This window comes from Drosophila willistoni, assembly GCF_018902025.1.
Source record: "Drosophila willistoni isolate 14030-0811.24 chromosome 2L unlocalized genomic scaffold, UCI_dwil_1.1 Seg196, whole genome shotgun sequence".
In the NCBI taxonomy this organism is placed as follows: domain Eukaryota; kingdom Metazoa; phylum Arthropoda; class Insecta; order Diptera; family Drosophilidae; genus Drosophila; species Drosophila willistoni.
Window position 1 is genome coordinate 4,852,970 of NW_025814048.1, and position 18,175 is coordinate 4,871,144.

Here is an 18,175-nt window from a genome sequence, read left to right on the forward strand (position 1 = left end):
TAAAATTTGCATATGCTAACCTTTTCCGAATTTTAATATTTCCAATGGGCACTTAAAATAAAACTCAATTGCTGTAATTACAAAACATTTTAAAACGTAAATGTATTACTGACAATATTAGCAATTACTTTTTATTCTACTGTATTCATTGTGTACGACTTCAAATCGAGTAATGTGACATGGCATCTAAAATATCAGCACGTCTCAATTTTTAAAGGAATAGTAGAACAGGCATAATTCAGTGGCTCATCTAGTAGCCAAACAGGCACTTCAGTGAGAAAATCATTCTAAGATATTAAAATTTGGATAAATTTCCCTAATAAACTTTGCCGACGTTCCGTCACTGATAATTACTTGAAACTTCCTTTAAGTCAAAAAATACTTAAAGTCATTTACATTTTTTTTTGAAATTTTATTAATTTATTAAAAGATAATTTTTGTTTTTTTGATAATTTTATTGTTAAAAAAATAAAATGAAAAAAATTTCAGCTAATTTAGTTTTGAATTAAAATGAATTCTCTATTTCAATTATGTACATAATTCTGATTCATACACAAAAAATAATTGTTCATTCATTCTACTTGAATATTTGTGTATATATTTAGAATCCTTTTGTTCAAAGATAATTATAATAATTTGTAGGTTCTTTCCAATATTTTTTCTAGATTAGTTAGTTATGTTGTTTTTCTGTACTAAACCATTATTCAACCATTATTACAAAAACAGAATAACTTATTAATCTAGAATTCGAAATATGCACCTCAAATATTAATTTAATATTCTTAATAAAGTAAAATAGTTCATCTTTAATTTGTTAGAGATTTCGATTTTAAAAAAGGTTTAAAAATTCTTTGGTCAAAGTAACACTTTAAAATTCGAAGGGTTTGTGTATCTAATTCATATATTTTATTCATTAAACATTTTAATTTGTTTTATTCAAAATATAAATTGGCCTCGATTTATTTTATATCTAATGATGGAGATTTTTGATTTTGTTTTTGGATTTGGATTTTGTTTTTTTTTTTAATTATTTGTTTAAGATTATTGGAACTTGGTATAAGTTCCTTTACATTAACATGTTTTAAAAGCTTTTGTTACATGGCTCATGAAGAGCTTCTAACTCATGAAACCAAAATATATCTTGACTTCCTTCTGAAAATGGAAGAGGAGAAGATCAAATTTTCCTTACTCCACTCCAAATGCTATTGAGTTTGTTACCATTTGGAATTGGGCAAATCAAAGACTTAAATTTTAAGAAAAGTTAGTTAAACATTCCAGCTAAAACTTCTCAGATAAAACAGATAAACGTCAACTCCCCTTGAAATTTGGCCCACTGTTGCAATTGAGTGAAGGCCTAGACAATATTTCGGAGTAAAAATAAACAACCAGGGCTTCTCAAAAACGCACAGACACACTCACACCCTCACACACACACACACGGACACACAAGCACATGTACAAAGTAGAACCTACACCCACAAAAGAATCGTAAAACTTGTTAAAGAAATGTTAGGCTTAATTTGAACTGGTTTCTATTTTAAGAGCCTCCCATCAAAACATTCTGACACTAAAATCAGAATGCCTTACGGATATAAGTGAAATTAATTTGTTAAATTCCCATACGAATGGATTCGAAATTGCCTCATAAATAAATCCATCAATAAGTGAAGCAGAAATAAAAACCAAACACCAACAAAAAAAAAAAAAGAAAACACTCATATGTATATTTTTCCATATGAACATATGCTTTTTGCTTTCGCGTTGAAGTGTCAATAATTGGCATTCGAGCCTGAACTGGAATCGAGTTGGAGATTAATAATTTGTTGTCACACATGAAAAGAAAATTTATTTATGCGCCGCATTCCGCTGGCTGAAGTGAGAGAGTTTGTTTTTGGGTGGTATCCGGTGGGTTGGGTGGGTTGAGGAGTATGAGGATATGAGAAGGCTTTGGTCCATGGGTGTTGCTCGTAAATCTTTTTGTGGCCAGCATATTGGAGAGGTCACATGATGGCGAACTGGTTTGGGGCTCGATTGCAGTTGCTGTCGTCGTCGTGCTGCATGTACGACATGGCCAACAGTTGAGTATTTATGGCCACACAGAAGAAATAATATGAATTACGAACTTTATTATTATTAATATTGCGTTTTATTCAGTTTCAATTGACTGCCATCAATTTAATGTCACTTGAAGCAAGCGTTACAATTAAGTTGAATTTCAAAGATGCTTTAACATTCAGTTTTTTTGGTTTCTTCACCTGTTTTTTTCTGCGAATCGATCCATTTTTGAACATTTTCAAGTACGGTCGATTTATGGGTTACACCTGAACTCGCAAGAGGATTACATCGCTTTGCCGCGGTTATTGCTTTGGGTAAACCCATAGGTTTTTCAACTGGACAATTTATATAGTCGTATTGTTCTTTGACATTGCATAGAAACGGATATTGTGTACTGATGCCCGTGCTACAGGATTTACCACCAACAGTCGACGAAGCATAGATGGGATAACAACCATCTACACCCACATTGTACATACATGTCAAGCTCTGGACATTCCATATATCAACAATGGGAAATAGCGCTATGGCACAGCCAACACGATCGGCACGATCTCTAGCCAATTGGAGAAAGTGCTTGATCTCACCAAAATGCTCTACGGTCGAAGGGATCTTGCCCGTCATAATGGTACCCATATCGGCTTTCGTATACTCTTGGAACCACATACTAATCTGACTGCTGACGACTTCAGTTACATTCTGTGTGTCACGGAACATATTGTAAGCCAAATTTTGTCCCACGTGCGGATAACGCGCAGTTCCAGTGCATTCGCTGCGCTTCATATAACATTGTTTCGCATTCAATTCGGCCAAGAAGGCCAATTCGGAGCTCCAACGCATTGTGGCCATTTTTTTGGCTGCCGCAAACTGACCTAAGCCCATGGCCAATTGACTACGCATATTATTGTGTTTGGTTAAAATCAAATGTTTTAGATTATTATCTATACGATATATGTCCGTTTTTGGATCGCAGCTGGCGGCCTTTTCCTTGATTTGAAGAACACTAGAAATAATTTTAGGATTCCTTTTTAAATCGTTTACCAACACTTACTCCCGTATGACCACAAGCCATGTGTGTGGTATTGGGCTTAGTACAAAGATCCGGATGACAATAATCCAGTTCACGTGGCGGCTGCTTATCATTCGCCCGGATTTCTAAAATTGAAGCCGAAACTAAAAGTAAGATTACCGATTTCCTCATATTGCATATATCAACTGACTTTAAGCACTTAAAATCATCTCGCATTTATTAAGCTTAACAAATTGCTTAATTCTCATGTCGAATTCGGAATTAGCAAATATTTTACGGCTTGCAATACTATGTAAAATACATACACTCATGGACAAACAAATAGGTGTGAGACTTAGTACTTGAGAAATGTCCATATAAAAAAAGTATGACAAGTTCTACGATCATAAAACTGATTCCCAATGATTAGTGTTAATATCATGATGTAAAATAAGTCGCTACCAGTAATTATTACCAGCCTTAACAAATTCTTTGACCATCATTCGTAATACACCCACTTTTTCAGTTGGCCAGAATAATAGTAATTTGAAAAATATGTAGCAATGGTTCAATATTCAATTGAGTTTTGCTAAATACATTTAGTATCTTAAATATTCACAATTATTCTCGATAATTTGATCTATATTCGTGGGCACAGACGACTCTGTTTAATTTTGCTTCATGGCACTACCACTAATCATTGAGAATCAGTTTTATATAACTATAATGTGGCTCACAGATTATTTCGACCCACCTTATATTTTAAATTTGAAATCACCACACCTTTTTTTATCAATACACTGTGGGCCAGAATATTAGAATTATTATTTTTTTTTTTATTTTTGCTATCATTGATCATGGTTTTTATACAGATTTGAACAAAAATGATCAAATATTGCATTTTTGCATACTTTTAGGCTAAAGTTTAGTCAAAATTTTCTCTTTTTAGACGATACAAAATATGTTTATTATGACATTAAATAAATTTTACTTTAAAATGTTTATTTTTAAATCATTCTTCATAAGCTGGTCTTTCTTATCCTTATTTTACATTATTTATTTATTACACCCTGTAAAATTGTCAATCGCACAAAGTAAATAAAAGTATCTCGCCAATTTTGTCACAGAAAACAGCTGACTGACTTGACTTTAACGTCCCTTAAACTATAAATACTATTAATAGGCGCGAATAAGAAATAGATTAACACTTAAAAATAATTTATAAAAGATTATTCTGAATACTAGATCAAATAAGTAAAAATTTATTGGCTAAAAAAGTTTATTATTATTATTATTAGTATAGAAATTATACTTCAATAAAGAATATATACATACCTCAGTATGGAATATACTTGTAAACTATTAAACCTAACTATGATTTATAAGCATTGGACGAAAACTACAATCATACATTAGCCTGGGATACGAACACGAATCCTGGAATCCTGTTGAGTTGCCGTAAAGACTGGGCCACTTAAACAACTGATCTATTATGAACTGTTCCAGTTGAATCCAAAATATATGAACAAGAAAAATGGTAATAAACATTTATACTCCAGATATCATTTATTAGAAGTAAAGTATTGGAGAAGTCACTTTATTACTTTTATGTTCAAATTTCTGTTTGGTCCAAATACCACTCTTCAATCTTTTGAATGTGTCCTGGGATGGCTGTTGTTTCAATATCATTTCTTTCCCGTTTCTTTATTTCTCTTTTTATATTGGAAGTTTCACTTGGCGAGCATAAATGTTTATATTGCGAAGAGACACCACATTTACAATGTGAAGCTGGTTTTTTGTCGGTTTGATAAACGGGTTTCTTGAAATCCTTCATGGAGTCGCTATATATACAGACCAATAATTGATGATTCCATCCCTCTTTAGTATACCTCGATATGGCACAGCCAATGCGATCGACCTCACCAATTATTAATTGTAAAAAGTGTCCTATCTCGTGACTACATAATTACAAATAAATTTAAGTTAATGAAGAAAAGATATGTTGTTACCTACTTTTTACCTACTTGTCTTTCGATACGCCATTCTCGATACTTTTCGCTCTGGCCCACTGATTTTCCCGATACCACGAATGCAGTATGGACTCCACAATTTTCAGAATGTCCTGGTCGCCCTTAAATTTATTGTAGGCCGCATTAAAGCCAGGGTTCCTATATTGTACCGTCGAAATGCATTCCGTTGGTGGACTTATAGTGCATCTTTTTGCTGCCCATTCTGCGATTCGGGCCAATTCTGGGCTCCATTGCATGGTGAGCATGCGACCACTCGAAGGTAACTTTTGCAGAGCTCCTTTGGCCACAATATCTCGAAATGTATTATGTTGTCGTAGAATAAATTCTTTTATACTGCTAGTCATTTGGTATGTCCCTTGAGCACAACCGCAAGTTTTTCCCCAGAACTATAAATATCATATCATAAATATCAAGTATCATCTCAGTAGCTCTTAAACTTAACGCGTGGGTATACGGACAGTTCTCATGACATATTTAACTTACTCCATATGTATTACAGAGTACGTGGGTAACACCTCTTGGGCATATCGATACATCACAAAACTTAGAAAGCTTTTCTTGGGATTGGAAACAATCGTTAATATAAATTCCTTTGGCTTTTTTATCAGTCAAGAAAATAAGTGCTACAAACAAGATGAAACAATTTACAGACTTCATGACTAACTGAAAAAAAACAGCACAAACGCTTTCAAAAAATTAAATTTTCGTCACAGTTTCACTTAGTTTCATGGGTTGTTAGGAGATCATTTCGAATGAATGTTTAACGATACTTTTTGGTTAGAACTTTTTAGGTTCTTGCTTCGGGTTTTTCAAATCTTTCAATTTGAACGAAGCTTAATTTATCTAAAAGTTTCTTAATATAATTTATTTATTTATATAATTTATATTTATATATAACCAATTATAACTTATCAATACAAATAGAAAAAACAACAAATAATTGTTTTTTCTTAAGGATACGCTAATGATTGAACTACTAGTAATTTAAATACTCTTTCTCTGAAGCGAAAACCTGACTGATATCCTATTACGATACTTCATCCAATTTCTTTTTACCTCTACACTACCATGAAATCTTTTATAAATAACTCTAAAAGGTATTCTAAATCCTCGCTAAAGCGAACAGAAATTCTTTATGTTTTTGGTAATCTCTCTTGGCATTCGATTGGATTTTTCGCAGTTTTATCTTATTGTTATTTGATTCCTCGTAAGCGATTCATATCAGCCAACTAAGTTTGAGATATTTCTTAAAGTTTATACTTCGGAATTTAAATAATTAAAATTATTTTTTTTAGCCTATTCTGATTCTTTCCTTTTCGACCTGAGTTCTTTCGTTTGGTCTAATTTCATTTCTATCCGAATTTACCTTCTTTATTGCTTCCTCCTCTTTTTTATATGTTCATGTGATATTGTTCAATTTTATATCATACTATAGTGTATAGTTAAGCTTTCTCTTTTACCCTTTTCTGCTTTATTTTTGAAAATTGAATTATTATGATTCAGTCGTTCTATTTTGCTTCTCAAAGTCCCCACCTTAGCTTAAGATTTTCGTTCACTTCAACCTGTCAACATTCATTGCAGTTTCCTTTAATTTTTGATTTTAAATTTTTTCTTCTGTCTCTTAAATTTAACTCAGATAACTAGATTTTTATACCACACCGAATGATTCTGTTCGAGTATTTCGATATTTTAAAATATTAAAAGCACTGATGAATATTTATATGGGTCTATATTAGTGGGTTAGCATCTCGATTAACGGCTTAGTGGATTGACCATTGACCGACCAAGACAAATACAATATATAAGTAAATACTGATGGACCATAAATTAATTTTCAACTGATACCTCACTGATACATCATATCTTAGGGTAGATCTTAGAAGATCATGCATTTGGTCGCCTCAATATGAGTCACATCAGATTAGAAATGAATCAGTTCAAAAGGATTTCATGCTTTTCACTCTTTGTGGTCTCCTTCCCTCTTCCAATTAATCTTAATCTTAAAGCTTGTGGATAAATTTTAATGGTTAATCTATCGGTACTATGTATACTTTCTGGACATCCCTTTATTTCTAACTAGATGTTCTGTCAACTATTCAGGCTATATTTATTTTATAGGCGTGTGGCTTAGATAAACCTTTTAGGTTCTTCTGTTTTGATTACATCCTTTTATACCCTTTACTCTATATTCTTTTCCCTCTGCCTCATTAATAACTGTAGTGAACTTATTTTCATCCTATTGTCTGTTTTCAATGGGTATTTGTCCACATGATTTGTGTTGAGCGATATACGATTCCTTCTCTTGATGGTTCCCACTTGTTTCTAAGAGAACTATATGTTATTTAGGCACAATCTTAACAAAACTCGGCACAGTCATTATTAGGTATTTTGGACCATTTTCAGAAGACACATTGTAGTATAAAACTGACTTTTTGCACTGAACATTCCTATGGAAAATAAATAAAATAGTTATCCGTTCTATTTGAATACGAAAAAGAAAAATAATAATAAACATCCTTATTCGGGAAAGCATTTATTAGAAGTCAAATATTTCATATAACAGTATGACCTTAGGACAATTTTAGCTCAGTTTCATCTCAAATCGTTGCATCCACCCAATTGGCGATGGGATTAAGTGACCCTGGGGATCGAGATAAGCGACTTCAATTTTTAGTTGTATTCAATTCAACCATATCCAAATCTGAGTCATGTTTCTTTTCTGTATTTTCTAAATTGGAACTTTCCCTCCTCGAGCATAGATTTTGAAATTGTTGATTGACACCACATTTACAATGTGAAGCTGGTTTATTGTCTATTTGATAAACGGGTTTCTTGAAATCCTTCATGGAGTCGCTATATATACAGACCAATAATTGATGATTCCATTCCTCTTTAGTATACCTCGATATGGCACAGCCAATGCGATCGACCTCACCAATTATCAATTGTAGAAAGTGTCTTATCTCACGACTACATAATTACAAATAAATTTAAGTTAATGAAGAAAAGATATGTTGTTACCTACTTTTTACCTACCTGTCTTTCGATACGCCATTCTCGATACTTTTCGCTCTGGCCCACTGATTTTCCCGATACCACGACTGCAGTTGGGACTTCACAATTTTCAGAATGTCCTGGTCGCCCTTAAATTTATTGTAGGCCGCGTTAAAGCCAGGGTTCCTATATTGTACCGTCGAAATGCATTCCGTTGGTGGACTTATAGTGCATCTTTTTGCTGCCCATTCTGCGATTCGGGCCAATTCTGTACTCCATTCCATGGTGAGCATGCGACCACTCGGAGGAAACTTGTGCAGATATCTTCCGGCCACAATATTTCGAAATATATTATGTTTCCGCAAAATATAATGTACTATTGCGTGTGTATTTCGATAAATGCGTAGATTTGTGCCGCATGTTTCTGCCCAAGTCTATATACAAAGAAGATCATTTCATTAACAATATCAAAGGAGCTAACCTACATAGGTTCTGGCGAAGTTTTCTGTTTATATTTATATTCTTTGAATCGGTTTATTTGTGTTTTCAACTCTTAAATTGCACAGTTTTTATACCCTTGCAAAAAGGGTATATTAATTTTGGTCAGAAGTGTGCAACGCATAGAAGGAAGCATCTCCGACCATATAAAGTATATATATTCTTGATCAGCATGACGAGACGAGTTCAAATAGCCATGTCCGTCCGTCCGTCCGTCCGTCTGTCCGTCCGTCCGTCTGGATCAACGCAAACTCCTCCTAGTTAGAGCTACAGAGTTCAAATTTTGCATGTAGGCTTGTATATAGTGCAGGGGTTGTATATCTCGGATTCAGCCGGATCGGACCACTATATCATATAGCTCCCATACAAACGCCAAAGTCACGAACAGTGTTTTTTCTCAATAACTTCGTTATTTTCTGAGCTATTGTCGTGAAATTTAATATTGATGAGTTTATTTGGTTTATTATCGGGTGACTATATCATATAGCTCCCATAGCTCGTTATTTTTAACGTGATTGCTTTCAAATTAAGTATTTGTTAGTTTAATATATCTGTTAATGACTGTGCCGAATTTGATAAAGATCGGGTAACTATATCATATAGCTCCCATAGGAACGATCGGTAGAAAACAGTGACTTTGATCAATATCGTCGTAATTTGCTATGCTAAGATTGTAGGCCGTTGTTTCGGCAACAGCCTTTTTAGGTAAAACGTTTTTCCACCTTGATGGCTATAGGTAAGGAAAGAGTTACCAGAAAAGTTGCAAGGGTATACAAACTTTGACGCGGTCGAAGTTAGCCCCGGCCCTCTGGTTTTTTGCATGCTTATGGTGTCGAAAATGGCTCTTTCTCTGTGTTATAAGTCTCTGACAACTTTTACTTACATTTGGATTGTTGCAGCCTATATGAGAAGTTAAGTTCTTTGGGCATATCGATTTGTCACAAAAGTCAGAAGCTTTTTCTTTTCTCATCGCATTGCTACAAGTGCTATTAACATCTCCTCTGGCTTTTCTATCAATCAAGGAAAAAAGTGCTACAAACAAGATGAAACAACTTAAAGACTTCATGACTAACTGAAAACAATCCCAAATGCTTTTTAAAAATTACATTTTCGTCACAGTTTCACTTAGTTTCATGGGTTGTTAGGAGATAATTTCGAATAAATGTTTAACGATACTTTTTGGTTAGAACTTTTTAGGTTCTTGCTTCAGGTTTTTCAAATCTTTCAATTTGAAAGAAATTTAATTTATCTAAAGGTTTCTAAATATAATTTATATATTTATATAAATTATATTTATATATAACCAATTATAACTTATCAATACAAATAGAAAAAACAACAAATAATTGTTTTTTCTTAAGGATACGCTAATGATTAAACTACTAGTATTTTAAATACTCTTTCTCTGAAGCGAAAACCTGACTGATATCCTATTACGATACTTCATCCAATTTATTTTTACCTCTACACTACCATGAAATCTTTTATAAATAACTATAAAAGGTATTCTAAATCCTCGCTAAAGCGAACAGAAATTCTTTATGTTTTTGGTAATCTCTCTTGGCATTCGATTGGATTTTTCGCAGTTTTATCTTATTGTTATTTGATTCCTCGTAAGCGATTCATATCAGCCAACTAAGTTTGAGATATTTCTTAAAGTTTATACTTCGGAATTTAAATAATTAAAATTATTTTTTTTAGCCTATTCTGATTCTTTCCTTTTCGACCTGAGTTCTTTCGTTTGGTCTAATTTCATTTCTATCCGAATTTACCTTCTTTATTGCTTCCTCCTCTTTTTTATATGTTCATGTGATATTGTTCAATTTTATATCATACTATAGTGTATAGTTAAGCTTTCTCTTTTACCCTTTTCTGCTTTATTTTTGAAAATTGAATTATTATGATTCAGTCGTTCTATTTTGCTTCTCAAAGTCCCCACCTTAGCTTAAGATTTTCGTTCACTTCAACCTGTCAACATTCATTGCAGTTTCCTTTAATTTTTGATTTTAAATTTTTTCTTCTGTCTCTTAAATTTAACTCAGATAACTAGATTTTTATACCACACCGAATGATTCTTTTCGAGTATTTCGATATTTTAAAATATTAAAAGCACTGATGAATATTTATATGGGTCTATATTAGTGGGTTAGCATCTCGATTAACGGCTTAGTGGATTGACCATTGACCGACCAAGACAAATACAATATATAAGTAAATACTGATGGACCATAAATTAATTTTCAACTGATACCTCACTGATACATCATATCTTAGGGTAGATCTTAGAAGATCATGCATTTGGTCGCCTCAATATGAGTCACATCAGATTAGAAATGAATCAGTTCAAAAGGATTTCATGCTTTTCACTCTTTGTGGTCTCCTTCCCTCTTCCAATTAATCTTAATCTTAAAGCTTGTGGATAAATTTTAATGGTTAATCTATCGGTACTATGTATACTTTCTGGACATCCCTTTATTTCTAACTAGATGTTCTGTCAACTATTCAGGCTATATTTATTTTATAGGCGTGTGGCTTAGATAAACCTTTTAGGTTCTTCTGTTTTGATTACATCCTTTTATACCCTTTACTCTATATTCTTTTCCCTCTGCCTGATTAATTACTGCAGTGAACTTATTTTCATCCTATTGTCTGTTTTCAATGGGTATTTGTCCACATGATTTGTGTTGAGCGATATACGATTCCTTCTCTTGATGGTTCCCACTTGTTTCTAAGAGAACTATATGTTATTTAGGCACAATCTTAACAAAACTCGGCACAGTCATTATTAGGTATTTTGGACCATTTTCAGAAGACACATTGTAGTATAAAACTGACTTTTTGCACTGAACATTCCTATGGAAAATAAATAAAATAGTTATCCGTTCTATTTGAATACGAAAAAGAAAAATAATAATAAACATCCTTATTCGGGAAAGCATTTATTAGAAGTCAAATATTTCATATAACAGTATGACCTTAGGACAATTTTAGCTCAGTTTCATCTCAAATCGTTGCATCCACCCAATTGGCGATGGGATTAAGTGACCCTGGGGATCGAGATAAGCGACTTCAATTTTTAATTGTATTCAATTCAACCATATCCAAATCTGAGTCATGTTTCTTTTCTGTACTTTATAAATTGAAACTTTCCCTCCTCGAGCATAGATTTTGAAATTGTTGATTGACACCACATTTACAATGTGAAGTTGGTTTATTGTCTATTTGATAAACGGGTTTCTTGAAATCCCTTATGGAGTCGCTATATATACAGACCAATAATTGATGATTCCATTCCTCTTTAGTATACCTCGATATGGCACAGCCAATGCGATCGACCTCGCCAATTATCAATTGTAGAAAGTGTCCTATCTCGTGACTAAATAATTACAAATAAATTTAAGTTAATGAAGAAAAGATAAGTTGTTACCTACTTTTTACCTACTTTTCTGTCGATACGCCATTTATGATAGTTTTCGATCTGGCCCACATATTTTCCCGATACCACGACTGCAGTATGGACTCCACAATTTTAAGAATCTCCTGGTCGCCCTTAAATTTATTGTAGTCCGCCTTAAAGCCAGGGTTCCTATATTGTACCGTCGAAATGCATTCCGTTGGTGGAATGCTAGTGCATCTTTTTGCTGCCCATTTTGCGATTTGGGCCAATTCTTTACTCCATTCCATGGTAAGCATGCGACCACTCGTAGGAAACATTTTCAGATATCCTCCGGCCACAATATTTCGAAATGTATTATGTTTCCGCAAAATATAATGTACTATTGCGTGTGTATTTCGATAAATGCGTAGATTCGTGCCGCATGTTTCTGCCCAAGTCTATATACAAAGAAGATCATTTCATTAACAATATCAAAGGAGCTAACCTACATAGGTTCTGGCGAAGTTATCTGTTTATATTTATATTCTTTGAATCGGTTTATTTGTGTTTTCAACTCTTAAATTGCACAGTTTTTTTTTGCATGCTTATGGTGTCGAAAATGGCTCTTTTTCTGTGTTATAAGTCTCTGACAACTTTTACTTACATTTGGATTGTTGCAGCCTATATGAGAAGTTAAGTTCTTTGGGCATATCGATTTGTCACAAAAGTCAGAAGCTTCTTCTTTTCTCATCGCATTGCTACAAGTGCTATTAACATCTCCTCTGGCTTTTCTATCAATCAAGGAAAAAAGTGCTACAAACAAGATGAAACAACTTACAGACTTCATGACTAACTGAAAACAATCCCAAATGCTTTTTAAAAATTACATTTTCGTCACAGTTTCACTTAGTTTCATGGGTTGTTAGGAGATCATTTCGAATAAATGTTTAACGATAGTTTTTTGTTAAAACTTTTTGGTTCTTGCAAACAGTGTATATTCAGTTTGGTCAGAAGTCTGCAACGCCTAGAAGGAAGCATCTCATTGTAAGACCATATAAAGTACATATATATGTTCTTGATCAGCACGAGGTCAAATAGCCATGTCTGGGAATGGCGCTTAAAAAGTAAATAGCAACTAATAACTTATATTTTGTAAATACTTCACTTCTACTTTTAGTTTGGTTTTAAATTATTACAGATTCCTATAGTGATGATTGAAGATGATTGATATACGATTTATATACCCTTGCTCTGAAGTTAAACCATGACAAATAATATATGTAAGAAGGCAAGTTCACTGGCTACTGCAACGAAGTAAACAACTTACACTGTCTTTTCGTCTGATTAACATCAGGTTTTAGTTTTGCTGACATTACTTAGCAATGTCTGGATCTATTGTAAGAAAAGTAGACTTTACAATCTGACTTTAGTGCTATAAACTCAAATTGTACCGAAATCATATTGCATCTGGTATTGTAAATGGCATATGCTATTTTGTGGTATACATTTTGTCTTTGAATTTATCCAAAAAGTATTCAACGAAGTTTATGATATCTCTTCTATTTAACAATACAACTTTTGAACAATTCCCTTGTCTCTAAATTGTCCAAAAAAGAAGACTAAGATGATTTTTAAACTATTGTCTTGGGACCCAAAAAGTTGAACCTCATTAATCGTTTTTGTATTTTTGCAAAAGTAATCTTTCAATTTCCTCTTGTTTTCATCTACATATGTATGTAGACTCTCGTTAATTAGAACCTTTTTGTAAATGACTTGTACAGATAAATAACACTTTTTTGGGAGTTTTTGCGTCAGGATACACAATGCTAATGATTTGCTTAGCTTTCTCCTTCTCTCTCGGTTCACTAAATATTTCTATTTATATGTCAAATATGTATATGTGTTTAAAATTTTAAATTCTAAAATTTTTTGCCCCAACGTCAAAGTGCTTTTCTGACACCTCCTATCGTTAAACTGCTGCATCGTCTAACTGTCTTAAGAAGTACCATCCGAATATACCATAAAACAATCAAGGGAAACCCCCTTTTTTGAACAAACTTTATAGCAGCTAAACTGAAAAATCGCTAATATGAAAACTGGTTTTAATACATGAAAGATTTTAATTTTCGAGATTTGTAAATTCCGATCATCTATTTACTAAATGGTAAATTTGTCGCCACAAATTGAATATGTTCAAAGTTTTTGGTCGGGTTTAAAGTTTTTTAATTCTAATTTTCTCTATTTCCAAGCAGTTTATGATTCGAAATCTAGTTATGAATATGTTCATTTTCGTGTTTAAATGATGTACTGTAAATTTTGTAATCTTAGCTTTTTTATTTTCCGGAAGGTGACATTCTCTTAAGTATTTCTACATTGCCAAAACACCTATGAATCCTTTGGAAAATACTGTAGGACTATTCGAATTAAAAAATTTGTATATCAGAAATTTACATTTAAATTTATTTGGTATCATTTGACTAGTACTAGTATTTACTTAACTTCTATTTATTTTTTAGACTACGATAAAGGTCGACTAAAATTTGTATAGATTTCATTAACCAAACATTTGAAGTCAAAAACATTTTCCCTTTTAAATAAAGAATCATACATACATATATAGTAGGTTGTCTCAAAATTACACGTAGATCGAATGAAATAATCTTCATCTTTATTCTTTTAGATGAACGAAAACTTTTTAAGAATCAATCAGAAAAATGTTGTTTTTATCCATCTAAAGTATTTTCCACTTATATTTATTTGGATATACTGTTTCGATAGCTTCAGTTTTTGGACTGTGTGTAATCTAATGAATACTATGCATTTCTCTTTGAAGGTCTACGTGTCTATATGTCGATGATTAATCCCCAGTTTACGAATAAATAAAAATGATAGAGTGGAATTTGGCGTGGGTTAGAGATAACCAGCCTGATAATGTGTGGGTGGTTTGTAAAGTTATTTTTATTTATTTTTTACTTATTTTAGGTAAAACTTTGCTTACAGACTTTAACTCTAAAGGCTTGTGGACTTTACTAATGATGGAAATTCTCCTGCCTATTGGGCTCTATGGTGACTCTGGCGTAGGGACTGCCACTGCCCACTTTCCTTCTCATGGTTACAGCTCGATGTGGTCGCAGACCCATCACAAGCAAGTATACACCAGCAGCACAGAGAGCAATCAGACAGAGGACGATCAAGCCATAAGCCCACCTTGGCCAAGTATCGCAACTGAAGGAATTTCGTTTCGCTGACGAGACAAGAAGACCGCGTATTTTGGATGGTTTATAGCAACGTCCGTTGGTTTCGATTTTCAGATCTTTTAGCCAGGCTAATTCGCAGTCACAGTGTAGCGGGACACCGTTGAGATCCAGTTCGGTAAGTTGTTGAAAAAGTGGCAAGAAAGTGCTATTAAAACCACGCAAAAGAGTGCCACGAAATATCAGAGTCTTGAGATTTGTAGGCACCTTGCCGGGATTGATGCCAAAGGCATAGCTATCCAGGTGGGAGAGTTTACGACTATTTTGGAAACTCACAGTTTCCAGTAGCTCTATGGGTACAAGGGCATGGGCTGCAATGCTTTGTAGGCGGGGCATATCCTCCACATAGAGCTGTCGCACTTGTGTCAAATTGGCCGTATCCTCGGGTAACAGTTGCTCCAACAAATTATCACTGATATCAAATTGTACAAGGCTCGATGGCAGTTGCTTGGGCACACGCTCAAACAGATTACGACGCAGTGAGAGCTCTTTCAAGGGGACCTTCTCCGGCAAATACAGTTCACTCAAATTGCAGGCATCCAAACGGAGTATCGATAGTTTGGAGTTAATGCCCAATTGGCCATACAAATCCAATGAACTTGTTGTCGTCTGATTCAGTTTCCGGTTCCATGACAAATCCAAACTGTTCAGCACCAGCAATGGCATGAATAATTGTCCGGGCAGGGCGAACAAATTATTGTGGGCCAAATCGAGGGTTTGCAAATGCGGTAAATCCGAAAAGGCCTTCTCGCCCACTTGGCTAATGCTATTCCAGCCCAAATACAATTCACGTAGACAGTTCAATTTGGCGAAATTATTGTTAATCAATTGGCTGATATTATTGTGCATTAGATTCAATTGATGGAGACTATCGCTTATGAATATGGGTGGAGAGCCATTTAAATTATTCCACGACAAGTCCAAAGTGTCAATATAGAGCGGCAATTGTGCGTTTAAATCGTCGGTTTTATAATATTTATAACTGCAATCGATATGCAGGGCTCGCATGCCCCATGGTGAGGCACTCACATTATTGCATTCGCAGGAAGTACGTGTGTTCTTTTTCGATTCGGGATAACAGAAACGATCTATCTGGTTGTCGCCATCATCGGCATCAATATTCTCAGACAATCCTCCGCTCGAGAAAAGCAGTAGGAGTAGCAGAGCAAAGTTCACTAGTCGTTTCATATTCACTTTCATTCACTGCCTTACTCATCTACTTCCTATAGAAAACTAATTTGTTATGCTCTAAATAAATTCAAATATTTTTCGTTGCCATATCTTATCAGGGAGTGAATGCGAAAAAGCTTCGAAATAGTATATACGATTTTCCAATAAATAACTCTTTCCCAACTATAATGTGGTTTTGATTCTCTGTTTTAGTCACCGGCGATAAAAAAAAAGCTGTGATAAGATAAGCCCGTAAAGAGCTTTTTGTTTCGTATACGCTCTCTGCACTCTTGCACTACCTTATCGGTTTCTGTTATCTATTTCATTAATCATTATCATTTCTCACACTCCCTCCCCCACACCACTAACCCTCCCACACCGTTATATTTTCACACACTCACACATGCCCGAGGGTTTGTCTTAATATTGATGGATTTCGAGAAATCCCAATGTCCCCTCTCTCTCTCTCTCTCTCTTTCTGTTTCTCATCTTTTGGCATCAAATTCAAACCGAAAAATCCAAACAAAACATAAAAAGTCAAGGATAATCCCAGAGACAGTGATTTAAGACGAGCCATCTTTAGGGGATTTATCTAGCCCATTGCATCAATACAGAACAATGGAATGAATGGAGTCGGGGCAGATGAAAGAGCGTAAAGGAAGTCGTTGTCGTCGTCATCGTCTAAGTCCTTAAGTTAAATTGTAATTAAGCCTGGAAATCTCATGGATTTCTTTTGGCATTTGCTCTTAATGCTTGGGGATTCAAAATGAAAAAGAAATGGCTTTTTAAAACATGTGTATGTATTTACATTCATATGTAAGTACAACAAAATGAACTTTTTTAATCATGCTTAGTACAGAAATTTCGCCTAAATTGCCATCTGTTTATTTATTCATAGTATTTTTTTTAACTTGTAACTGCCACAACAACTTTTTGATATTTCGAAAGTTAACAGTGAAACATCCTTGGAACTCTGCCAGAGATATCAAAATAAATACTCCAATAGATTCTGGGAAACTCGACGACCCAGAGAGGCGTTAATGTGCCATATATTAGGATTCGTAAGTTGGGATCGTTAATTGTTTCAGGCTGATATAGGGTTATAAATTAGATATCGCTGAAAGAAATGCAAGAAACATCAAGTTCTACCATAGGATAACCTTTTGTTTTGCCAAGGCTTAAGTTATTTTTTGTAATATGTAAAAGAGGCAAACCTCACGTTTAATTAACTTCCAGTAAAGTCGACATCAGGTCCCTTTAGAAAAATTTTGTATTAATTACTTTTAATATACAGTCGACTCTCGTTAAAGTAAACCTGCGATATTTCGAACATCTTGTTAAAACCTCTTTTATTTCCAATTTTGTATGCGACAGACACGATCGTCAAAACCAACGATAAAGATGAAGACGATACATCAGCATCAGCTTTTGTTAGGGTAACTAGAGCCTCATTTGATAACTTACCAAAACTTTTATCTACAAGACGAAACTGTAAAGAAAACTTTGCTTCGAAGCCAACCCGTATAAATGGGCTATTCTCAAAGACTAATTAATTCTCATTAAGCATACGCAAGTCATTAGCAGTTTTTTATCTTACGAAAATTTGAAACCATTTAATATTTTAAACACTCGATAATTTCCTAATATTTGAAGACCACTTCTATTATTTAGTCGAAATTCAAGAATTTGACTAAAAAAGGGTCCTTACACATAATAAAACCAGTCTTCTTTAAAATAAAAATACTTTAAAACATTATGTAAAGTTTTCCAAACCGTGCAGAATTTATAT

General features: G+C 33.9%; 5 protein-coding genes and 1 long non-coding RNA gene across 7 annotated transcripts; 1 reads left to right on the forward strand and 5 right to left on the reverse strand.

Moving 5' to 3' along the window:
• Nucleotides 1-2,123: 2,123 nt before the first annotated feature.
• On the reverse strand, nt 2,124-3,265 carry LOC26530172 (antigen 5 like allergen Cul n 1). The gene is made up of 2 exons (XM_015178947.3): nt 3,107-3,265; nt 2,124-3,042 (listed from the first exon to the last, which is right to left on the reverse strand). Exons 1-2 carry the CDS (start codon nt 3,254-3,256, stop codon nt 2,227-2,229), a joined length of 966 nt encoding a protein of 321 aa, XP_015034433.3. The 5' UTR covers nt 3,257-3,265; the 3' UTR covers nt 2,124-2,226.
• Nucleotides 3,266-4,611: 1,346 nt separating this feature from the next.
• LOC111518365 (venom allergen 5-like) lies at nt 4,612-5,744 on the reverse strand. The gene is made up of 3 exons (XM_023174847.2): nt 5,578-5,744; nt 5,089-5,480; nt 4,612-5,022 (listed from the first exon to the last, which is right to left on the reverse strand). Exons 2-3 carry the CDS (start codon nt 5,436-5,438, stop codon nt 4,677-4,679), a joined length of 696 nt encoding a protein of 231 aa, XP_023030615.1. The 5' UTR covers nt 5,439-5,480; nt 5,578-5,744; the 3' UTR covers nt 4,612-4,676.
• Nucleotides 5,745-7,611: 1,867 nt separating this feature from the next.
• On the reverse strand, nt 7,612-9,645 carry LOC6640280 (antigen 5 like allergen Cul n 1). Its single transcript, XM_002063346.4, has 3 exons — nt 9,470-9,645; nt 8,131-8,522; nt 7,612-8,064 (listed from the first exon to the last, which is right to left on the reverse strand). Exons 1-3 carry the CDS (start codon nt 9,554-9,556, stop codon nt 7,758-7,760), a joined length of 786 nt encoding a protein of 261 aa, XP_002063382.3. The 5' UTR covers nt 9,557-9,645; the 3' UTR covers nt 7,612-7,757.
• Nucleotides 9,646-11,509: 1,864 nt separating this feature from the next.
• LOC26529541 (antigen 5 like allergen Cul n 1) lies at nt 11,510-12,804 on the reverse strand. The gene is made up of 3 exons (XM_015178910.3): nt 12,627-12,804; nt 12,029-12,420; nt 11,510-11,962 (listed from the first exon to the last, which is right to left on the reverse strand). The coding sequence occupies exons 1-3, from the start codon at nt 12,711-12,713 to the stop codon at nt 11,719-11,721; spliced, it is 723 nt and encodes a 240-aa protein (XP_015034396.3). The 5' UTR covers nt 12,714-12,804; the 3' UTR covers nt 11,510-11,718.
• Nucleotides 12,805-12,953: 149 nt separating this feature from the next.
• On the forward strand, nt 12,954-13,466 carry LOC124460029. Of its 2 annotated transcripts, none has more exons than XR_006953987.1 (2): nt 12,954-13,086; nt 13,140-13,466. It is a non-coding gene; the product is annotated as an uncharacterized LOC124460029 (long non-coding RNA). The 2 variants fall into 2 exon arrangements; XR_006953986.1 differs by having other exon boundaries at nt 13,161-13,466.
• Nucleotides 13,467-14,902: 1,436 nt separating this feature from the next.
• Nucleotides 14,903-16,435, reverse strand: LOC6640279 (leucine-rich repeat neuronal protein 2). Its single transcript, XM_002063345.3, has one exon. It carries the CDS (start codon nt 16,414-16,416, stop codon nt 14,992-14,994), a length of 1,425 nt encoding a protein of 474 aa, XP_002063381.2. The 5' UTR covers nt 16,417-16,435; the 3' UTR covers nt 14,903-14,991.
• Nucleotides 16,436-18,175: the final 1,740 nt, after the last annotated feature.